The following is an 11026-nucleotide window of genomic DNA, read 5'->3' as shown; positions in this document are numbered from 1 at the left end:
TAATTAATAATCTCACGTTAAAGTGTCAGTAGGAAAAGTGATCCATATATGGTAGAATTTTACATAGTTTGGAAAACCGTGGTCTTAAAACCGAACAAAGCAAGTGTAACATGAAATTTAAACACAGTCATACAGCAGAGAAACAGACTCCTCGGTCCAACTCATCCATGCTGACCAAGTTGGATGGTGACTTTATTTCACTGGCATCACAAAGTGCCAAAAATTAAAGGTAAATGAGGAACTATTCACAGCATTCATTGGAATGAGCCTGTGGGTTATACTGGGCTGAATATTTCCTTTGCCTGTTTGTTTTGCCTTTCCACCAACACGGTTTCTAGCAATTTTTTTTTCTCTCAGTAACTGCCACAGGTGCCCTCCATCACCATTGCTTATGGAGTACCCTTTACACAATGTACCAAGGTATGAGGGGCAGGTTAGCTAATGTCATTTGGGAAATTAGACTGAAAGATAAAAGGATTCTGGGTAATCTGGGTAAGATGGAGGACAGGAAAAAATTGTGGTTTTAGAGCTGCTCCTTTTTTGAGGTTTTTTAGGTGGTGGAGGTGATTTTCTCAAATTCCAGGAGTAGCAATTACTATTTTAAATGCTGTGGCACTATTTTGGAACTTTGGGAAAAAAGTTCAAAACAACAGCACTTTAAAAAAAGGAACAAAAACGGACAAAGGCACCGAGCACATGGTCAGGAGGGAGAGGGAGAGAAAGAAACCTATAATGCTAACTGACACAACAGTGAATCTGTGCCATTACTGCCTTTGCTGTTTGAGTACATGTATCCCTGGACATTGGAGTACATCTAGAAAAAATTAACAAATAGCAAAATTCACATCTGACCTTGGAGGAACCTATGTGGGAAAGCTCACAGCACAGGAACAGATAAGTACATAGATTTTAACATGTAACCTTGCTGTAAGTCTGCAATAGTGAATATAGTGGGCTCTGTCTTGATTAGGTTTTATTGAAATCTATCTCTATTGAATTTTAAAAATATTAACCATAAGTACCAAGTTAGCCTGAAGCACATTAATTTCCAAAAAAAAAAGTGCTATTTTCTGGATCTACAGATCGTGAAGGAGCAAAGATGGCCTTTAGTCGAGTGATATGCTTTTTCTTTCGGATGTGGGCGTTTAGGGAGAGTTTCAATGTTACTGATGATTATGTCTGCAGTAAGTGTTTTTAGTTGTAAATCCAATCAGATCGCATGGATTGGTTGGAGTGACAGTTAGAGGCAATGAGGAATTTACAAGAGCTGGGGGTGTGATGGATGGCAGTTATAGGAGGGGAGAAAAGCCACAAATAAAGTCAGGTGGAGGGATTAACTACAGGAAAGGTAGAAGGAGTATGCAGATAGTGCAGGAGTCTTCTGTGGCTATCCCCATTTCAAACAAGTATGCTGTTTTGGAAAATGTAGGGGGGTCATGGACTCTCAGGTGAATGTAGCACAAAGTGCCAGGTTTCTGGTATCGAGTCAGGCTCTAATGCAATGAGGGGTACTTTGGGTTCCAAGTGATCGATTGTGATAAAGAATTCTAGTCAGAGGCACAGGCAGATGTTTCTGTGTCCAGCAGCGAGACAAACGCTGTTGGAAGGATAGAAAGAGGTTGAGGTTGAGGTTGGGGTTGGGGTTGGGGTGGGGGTTGGGGTTGGGGGTGGGGGGGTGGGGCGGCAAGAGAGAAGGGGAGTGGCATTTTTGAGAAGGGATAGTATTACTTCTGAACTTAGGGAGAATACTCTAAGTATACATACTTAGAGTAAGAAAGTTTTTGGGTGGAACTGAAAAATAAGAAAGGGATGATCACCTTATTGGGATTGTATTATTGACCCACTAATAGTCAGCAGGAAATTGAGAAACAACTTAAGGACATTTCAGTTCGCTGTAAGAACAATACGGTAGTTATGGTAGGGGATTTTAAATTTCCAAACATAGATTATAATGTTAAGGGTTCAGATGGAGAGGAATTTGTTAAGTGTGTGCAAGACAAGTTTCTGATTCAGTATGTGGATGTACCTACTACAGAAGGTGCAACACATGATCTACTCTTGGGAGATAAGGCGGGGCAGGTGAGTGAGGTGTCAGTGGGGGAGCACTTTGAGACCAGCGACCATAATTCTATTGATTTTAAAACAGTGACGGAAAAGGATAGACTGGATCTAAAAGTTGAAGTTCTAAATTGGAAGGAGGCTAATTTTGACGGTATTAAACAAGAACTTTCAAAAGCTGATTGGAGACAAATGTTCGCAGTTAAAGGGATGGCTAGAAAATGGGAAGCCGTCAAAAGTTAGGTAAAGAGAGTCCAGAGACAATATATTCCTGTTAGGGTAAAAGTAAAGGCTGATAGGTGCAGGGAATGCTGAATGACAAGAGAAATTGAGGCTTTGGTAAGAAAAAGGAAGCATATATCAGGTAAAGACAGGAGAAATCGACTGAATCCTTAGAAAAGTATAAAGGCAGTAGGAGTATACTTCAGAGGAAAAATCGGGAGGGCAAAAAGGGAGCATGAGATAGCTTTGGTAAATACGGTGCCATTACTTAAGAAAGGTGGTAAGGAAAAGTCAGAGAACTATAGGTGAGCCTGACATCTGTTGGAGAGAATCCTGAGACACAGGACTTGTGTATCTGGAAAGGCAAGGACTTATTAGGGAGAGTCAGCATGGGTTTGTTCGTGGGAAATCATGTCTCATGAACTTGATAGAGTTTTTTGATGGATTGAGGATTGATGAGGGCAGAGCGGTGAACGTGATCTATATGGACTTCCGTAAAGCGTTCGACAAAGTTCCTCATGGGAGACTGGTTAACAAGGTTAGATTTCATGGAATAGAGGGAGAACTAGCCATTTGGATACAGAACTGGCTCAAAGGTAGAAAACAGAAAGTGGTGCTAGTCCCAGCAAATGGGTCTAGATTAATTTAGGATATCTGGTCAGCATGGAGCTGTTTCCGTGTTAAACATCTCTATGACTATATAAGGTAGTAGAGTTAAAATGACAAACATCTAAAGTGAATAAACAGAGCACTGGAGAAACTCAGCAGGTCTGGCACCATCTGTGGAGAGAAAAATAGTTAATGTCTCCAGTTTTTCTTCAGTAGAATTTTTATTTTAAGTGAATACCTTGGTATTGATCTTCCAGAATCTTTTCAGTGGAGAGAAGGATGAAACACGACCTTATAGAAGTTTATAATTAATGGGGGGTAAAGGTAGAGTTAATGGTAGTTATCTTTTCCCTACGATGGGGGATTTCAACACTAGGGGACTCATTTTAAAGGTTAGAGGACAGAGATTTAAAGACATGAGGGGCAAATGTTTTACAAAGAGGATGGTTCATGTGTGGAATGAATTCCCTGCAGACCTGGTGGATGTGGGTAACAATTACAATGTTTAAAAGACATTTGGATAAGTACTTGAAAAGGAAAGGTTTGGAGGGATATGGGCCAGGAACAGGCAGGTGGAGCTAGTTTAGTTTGGGATTATGGTCAGCATGGACTGGTTAGACTGAAGGGTCTGTTTCCATGCTGTATGACTTTATGATTCTATTAGACTCTAACAATCACAGTGATAAAAGGAAATAAGCATAACTGCATTATCCAAGAAAGGACGGAGAGCAAAAGCAGGGAAATACAAGCTCGTTAGCCTGGCCTCAGTAGTAGAGGAAATATTAAAATCTATTAGGAGAGACATGCTAACGTGCTCTTAAAAATCATAAAAAGATGAGGCAAATTTAACACTGATGTATGAAAGGAAAATTACGTTCAATTTATCGACGAGAGTGTTTTGAGGCGATAACAATTAAGGCTGTTGGGATTGGGGTAATATATACAGTGGATTGTGAAATGGTTAGGAGCTAAAACTAAAATAGGAATGAAGGGGTCATTTTTGGATTAGTCATAACTTGTGGGTATCTCAGGGATCAGGGCTTAGTTCTCAGCCAGTTACAATCTACATCAATTACCCTGATGTGGGGACTGAATATAACGCAAGTATTTTAGATCAACTCATTCAGACAGGTCATGATACATTTCCAGTACAGGTGGAACTTGAACCTGGAGATAGTGAGGACTGCAGATGCGGGAAAGGCAGAGTCAACAAAGCGTGGAGCTGAAAAAAGCACAGGAGGTCAAGCAGCATCAGAGGAACAGGAGAGTCAGTGTTTCAGGTTGGGACAATTCATCAGAACTCAGATGCTGGTTGACCTGCTGTGCTTTTTCCAGCTCCACACTTTATTGAACTTGAACCTGGGCCTACCAACCTAGAGGCAGGGACAATATACTGTGCCATCAGACAAGTTGGCTTGTAATGTAATGTAATGTAAGCTATGTGAAGAACACAACAGCACTGCAAACAGCAAAAGACCAGTTCAGTTCGAGATAAGTCAAAGTGATGGACTCAGAGCAGTCTACGAAACGTGAGGTTTAGTGGCCTCAAGTCATCCCATAGTTGAAATAGATGCTGCACAAAATTTGGCCAATGGGACATTAACCAGCAATGAAAAAGGTTGCAAATGCAAGGCACATTACTGAAAAAGGAATACAGCAGACTTCGCTCTGCAGTGACCTGGAAGTGCATTAAGAATAGCCAACAGTGGAAAATTTTGTATTACAGAAATGAAGATACACTATGATGAATGGAAGAAATGACAATGGGCTTAACAGCAAGAACACAACAGCTGCATTTCTGTGCAAAGTTATTTATCAAATTAACATTTTTCACACAAGACAAGACATTTCAATTTTTTTAATAGAAAATAATCTTTACAGAAGACGTTTTCACCTGATGTAGTGTAAATCGAATTTCTAATTTTCAGTAGTTCACACACACATGCATTGCTTTAGACAAAGTAGTCATTGTAATCCATTGTTGCATTATGAAGTATAATAATGGCAGAATGTCTTTTCCCCCACTGTGTGACACCCTTTGTGAAAACTGATGATTATGTTATTCTATAATAGTTTGATTTCTTCTGGAACAGGAGAAATTCGGTTGAATTGGAAACAAAAAGTGGTCCCATTGAACAGAGCTATCCAAACTGATTGATAAGCAATCACCAGGTTTTGAGCAGGTCAAGCCATCTTACTTTTTGACTCTGGTTAGTCCTGCTTCAATTTTGACAGCCTGTGGATTCGGAAAGTGCCAAGTTATTTGGGAGGTTGGGAGAGGCGTGGGAGAACAGTGGTGGAAAGGAGAGATTGTGCTATCCCATTATTGGTCAATAAATCCCAAATTGAAATACCAAAACCTGCTGATATTTGCAGTTCGAGAAACAAATAATTGGGAATGTTGATTTAAACTTCACTTGGGAGAGGGCAAGGCTCCCAAACACATTACGGTTAAATGCTTTAGGGTAGCAGTTTTTGAGGTAAGTGTTTCAGTAAAATGATTAGATGGATAAAGAGATATAATATAGATTAAGCACCAATACACCATTGAAAAACATAGCAATTTGAACAAATTCACCAAGATGCAGAATAAAAAGTTTAAATAAATAAATGATTATAGACATCCAAAGCATGATGCAATCTCAATTATATCAGATTATATACTGCATTAAAAGTTATAATGTTCTAAACCTGTGTGGAAAAATAATTATGTAGCTTGAGTCAACCAACAACGTTATGCAATAATGATACTTTCAAGAAGTTCTGGCTCATTTCCCAGGTTCCCTGCATCACTGGGATTAAAGAATAGTTTCCATGGAATCAGATATTGGGTACTGAGGAACTGTGGCAGATGAGGACATTGGTCCAAGGAAAAGCTAAATGATTTCAGTACATTTGCAGTTGCATTCATATAAATCAACAAGCAATGGGTATTTACAGATTAAATGAACTCAAAGTAGAAAGTATTGGATCGATATGTGAACAGAAACCCTAACAAAATTCTGATCAGATGGTAGTTCTAGTACCACATTTCATGCAAAGATCAAAATCAATAATTTGGTTATAAAATGATTCGGAGATGTCAGTGTTGGACTGGGGTGTACAAAGTTAAAAATCACACAACACCAGGTTATAGTCCCACAGGTTTAATTGGAAGCACACTAGCTTTCGAAGCGACGCTCCTTCATCAGGTGATTGTCAGGACATCAGGTGATCAGGACAATCACCTGATGAAGGAGCATCGCTCCGAAAGCTAGTGTGCTTCCAATCAAACCTGTTGGACTATAACCTGGTGTTGTGTGATTTTTAACTTTGATTATAAAACACTGTGATGTAGCATTAGGCACACTGTGGTGAGTAAATTTACGTTTTCATAAAAAACCCAGGTAGTCATTATATAAAAAGTCTTCTTGGTTTGCAGTTCTTTATACTTTGAGTCAAACTATGTTAGACCCATAAATGCTTAACATTATATAAAATCCCCACTCGATTCAGCAACTGAAGTGTGCAAAATATTCTTTCAGAAAATCTTTGGTCTAATATAATTTATACAGCTATGGTTAATCAATGATGTTGCCAGCCTTTCAGGATATTTATAGGAAGCTGTTATATAATTGAGTATATAGTCCCCTTTATTCTGCACCTCAGAGTGCTCCCAAAAGCACCAAGCCAGCATTCCATAAATTTCACATGCTGCCTTTAACCCAAGCTTAGTTTTGAATACAACTATAGCTGTAATTTCTTACTTGAATTGTATCCTGCTCCCATTACACTTCACCGGCGTCATTGGTAAATGGTCAATTAGGTTATAAGTACTTTGATTACTGTGTGTTCGGAGTAGAGGCAGAGCAAGCACAAACTGATCTTAATCCCAGTCACCCTCCTTTATATTTGTATCAAATGCTGATCTCCAGCAGGCACCAGGGAGAGAGAGAAGGCAACTTAAAAAATTAATCGATACTCATGGAAAAAAAGTGAGTGTGCACTAGGGTTGATCAAGGCAGCTCAGCATGTCTTTTTCCCCCAACAAATCATTTAGGGAAAGTCTGCATTGGGGGGGGGAGAACTGCAGGCAGAGTGGTGTAGTATGGAGAGTGCTTCATCCATTGGCTGTATTTTCCATGGCCTTATGTTTATGATTATCATCTTCTAATTTAGAAAACCAAAAGCACTTATTAAAATTAGACTGAAATAGCGTGAATTGACAGTTATAGGGCAAATGAATTGTTTCAATTAAAACTGCATTCTTTCCACTTTCAATCGACACAGTTAATGGTCCATTTGACATTAAAAAGGGAACAGTGAACCAAGAGTTTTCAAACACTGTCCACTGATCTCTACAGAAATGTTGGCACTAAAGTCTTCCCTTCTTTGCATCACCTATTGCACCCCAAATGTCAAAGACAAACTCATCCGGAAATGCAAAGTCTCCAAGAGCTTCATCCAGAGCCACTGCAAATTCATCGGGATTTTTCTTGTCCTTTCCAACTTCAACCATGGTTGCAGCTGCACGAAAATAAAAATGGGTACAGATTTTAACAATACATACAGCCCCTTTAACAGAATATCCCATGCCACCTCACAAGATGTTGGTTCCATCTCCACCGATGGCCCAGCTGTGAACTGCAGAACTTGACCTATTATGTAGTGTTACAACTGGTTCCTTTAATTCCCTCAAGAGCCAACTCTGGATCAAATGTAACAATGAGGATTATGTGCTTGTCAGCTGGATGAGAAGTAGTAGTTCAGCAAGGGGTTTGCGCTGTGTGTTTGATCCTTATGCAGTTTCAAGATATCCAGTGTCATTTCTAGCGGATGCTCTCCAGAATTCAAAAGATCTAACCGACTAATGAGAGAAGACATATTCAGAGATAGCTATCGAAGACTCTGTAATACTGGCAGATGAAGGTGGATTCTGAGAGAATGGCTGTCAGGCTATTCCAAAAATTAACCTGTTAGGAATCCTTAGATCAGGTGCACAACACAATTACTTCTTAACATTCTGCAGTGACACAGCAAATCAGTTCTGTGCAAAAGAAAACCTCACAAATAACTAGTAGACAATAGACAAGAGGTGCAGGAGTAGGCCATTCTGCCCTTCGAGCCTGCACCACCATTCAATACGATCATGGCTGATCATCCTTAATCAGTATCCTGTTCCTGCCTTGACCCTTGATTCCACAATCCTTGAGAGCTCTGTCCAACGCTTTCTTAAATGAATCCACAGACTGGGCCTCCACTGCCTTCTGGGGCAGAGCATTCCACACAGCCACCACTCTCTGGGTGAAGACGTTTCTCCTCATCTCTGTCCTAAATGGCCTACCCCGTATTTTTAAGCTGTGTCCTCTGGTTTGGCACTCACCCATTAGCGGAAACATGTTTCCTGCCTCCAGAGTGTCCAATTCTTTAATAATCTTATATGTCCCAATCAGATCCCCTCTCAGTCTTCTAAACTCAAGGGTATACAAGCCCAGTCGCTCCAGTCTTTCAGTGTAAGGTAATCCTGCCCATTCCAGGAATTGACCTCGTGAACCTACGTTGCACTCCCTCAATAGCCAGAATGTCTTTCCTCAAATTTGGAGACCAGAACTGCACACAGTACTCCAGGTGTGGTCTCACCAGGGCCCTGTACAGCTGCAGAAGAACCTCTTTGCTTCTATAATCAATCCCTCTTGTTATGAAGGCCAGCATGCTACTAGCCTTCTTCACTACCTGCTGTACCTGCATGCTTACCTTCATTGACTGGTGTACAAGAACACCCAGATCTCTTTGTACTGCCCCTTTACCTAAATTGATTCCATTTAGGTAGTAATCTGCCTTCCTGTTCTTGCCACCAAAGTGGATAACCATACATTTATCCACATAAAACTGAATCTGCCATGCATCTGACCACTCACCTAACTTGTCCAGGTCACCGTGTAATCTCCTAACATCCTCCTCACATTTCACCCTGCCACCCAGCTTAATATCATCAGAAAATTTGCTAATGTTATTGCGAATACCATCTACTATATCATTAACATATATTGTAAAAAGCTGCGGTCCCAGTACTGATCCCTGTGGTACCCCACTGGTCACTGCCTGCCATTCCGAAATGGAGCCGTTTATCACTACTCTTTGTTTCCTGTCAGCCAACCAACTTTCAATCCAAGTTAGTACTTTGCCCCCAATACCATGCGCCCTAATTTTGCTCACTAACCTCCTGTGTGGGACTTTATCAAAAGCTTTCTGAAAGTCCAGGTACACTACATCTACTGGATCTCCCTCGTCCATCTTCAGAGTTACATCCTCAAAGAATTCCAGAAGATTAGTCAAGCATGATTTCCCCTTCATAAATCCATGCTGACTCTGACCTATCCTGTTACTACTATCCAGATGTGTCGTAATTTCATCCTTTATAATAGACTCCAGCATCTTTCCCACCATTGAGGTCAAACTAACTGGTCTATAATTTCCTGCTTTCTCTCTCCCACCTTTCTTAAAAGATTATATAACATTAGCCACCCTCCAATCCACAGGAACTGATCCCGAATCTATCGAACTCCGGAAAATAATCACCAACGCATCCACGATTTCTCTAGTACTACTCAGATCTATTTACAATCAGCTAACAATGGTTGATGTATAGAGTTTAACTTGTACGATGAGTTCCTTGCTGTAATCAGTTCAGTTGTTAACTGAGTAAGCAACAGTTTAATCAAAAACAGTCTTGCAAAACATTTTCAAAACAGTAGGGGGAAATCAGATTTGGTATCATGCTAAGCATTAGAGTAATAATATATACAAATAGCATTCATCTAGAATTATACAATATTGAGCACAGTCAAATGTCATTTGGCCAATGCTAGCACTTAATTACTCCACCTAGCCCTTTTAAGTTGCTCAACTGGCTCAATTAGCAAATTCATGTGAATGTAGGGCAAAAATTAAACGCTTTAAAAAAGGTGAAGAATTCAGGTCCTAACTTCTAATGTATCCAAAAAAAATACCTTGACCCACCATTATACTACCACTCATTTGCACACAAATAGAACCGGGCGTCTGTTTCAAGTATTTGAGATTCTCAAGGGCCTCTCAACATCAGGTCAAACTTTGCCTTTCCTTTGTCCAGAACATGTCACCTGGTGCCATCTTACAGCTTAAACAATAAGGTATATTGTTGCAGTATACTCAAATTGGCCCAAAATTGTGTCCTTCAGGCAACCCAGTATTCTCCTTAAATAACCAGACATTTTTAAACATTGTGGGCATATTACACCCCAAAATCCCAGTGAAACACTACAAATGTGAGATTGCAGGTAACCATGAAAATCGGAGAAACATTTTGACTAAAGATTAACTGTTCCAAAAATATGCACAATAGCAATAAACTCACCTAGCTCTGTATCCCTTATACCCATATAACTTTCCAATAAATCATCAACTTTAGCGATGGCCTTCTCTTCAAATTCAGTGGGCTGTGATTAAAGAAAGTTCAAGGTTAAAAGGCAATTGGCTTAGAGCTGCAAGTGATAAACAAATGGAAAAGCAAATACAGGAATACAACGACAAAATCTTCTCACTATAGGGATACAAAAAAAAAGCTCCCACTGAAACCTCAAAATCTCTCAAATGAATTTTGTAGCTAATGAATTATCTTTGCAGTGGTGATCGCATTTCAATGAAGTACAGATGCAAGTTTGTCCAGTGTCAAGTTGCTCCTGTGAAGTAATATGGATTACATTAAAGGTATGAGGTGAATGTAAACTGACGTTGCCACTAACTTATGGCATTAGTTACATAAGTTCAGGTACTGGACACAAAGCCAACAGAAGTTAGTTAAGAAATACAGTTGGTTCTGATATAACGCGATAGTACCATTCTCGTGGGATCTTGTGTCATAGCCACGCCATTTAAACTAATTGACTTCACATCTATCTCAACAAGAGTTTCTCAATTTTCAAAATACTCTACCAATTTTCCTCTTGGGTCTTTACTTTATCAGAAAACTATGCTCTTACAGAATCACATTACAGACAATACAGGTAAGGAAAGTTTGCATTCCACAAAAAAAACAGTCTACATTCTTCAATCAATTTAAAGCGCATTTGCATTGAAGAAACACGTGTTACAGCAGTACCAACTGGAATTATCTTAA

At 39.7% G+C, this 11026-nt stretch overlaps 1 protein-coding gene across 1 annotated transcript in view; it reads right to left on the bottom strand.

Annotated features, from left to right (window-relative positions):
* Positions 1 to 4732: 4732 nt before the first annotated feature.
* gipc2 (GIPC PDZ domain containing family, member 2) overlaps positions 4733 to 11026 on the bottom strand; it is a 77735-nt gene continuing 71441 nt past the window's right edge. Inside the window, 2 exon segments of the mRNA XM_072574784.1 lie at positions 4733 to 7395; positions 10265 to 10346. Coding sequence (XP_072430885.1) covers positions 7244 to 7395; positions 10265 to 10346 — 234 coding nt within the window. The 3' untranslated portion in view covers positions 4733 to 7243.

The sequence above is a fragment of the Chiloscyllium punctatum genome, chromosome 7 (assembly GCF_047496795.1).
Source record: "Chiloscyllium punctatum isolate Juve2018m chromosome 7, sChiPun1.3, whole genome shotgun sequence".
Classification (NCBI taxonomy): Eukaryota; Metazoa; Chordata; class Chondrichthyes; order Orectolobiformes; family Hemiscylliidae; genus Chiloscyllium; species Chiloscyllium punctatum.
The sequence above is the reverse complement of the archived record's forward strand: the minus strand, read 5'-3'. Positions and strand labels throughout refer to the sequence as shown.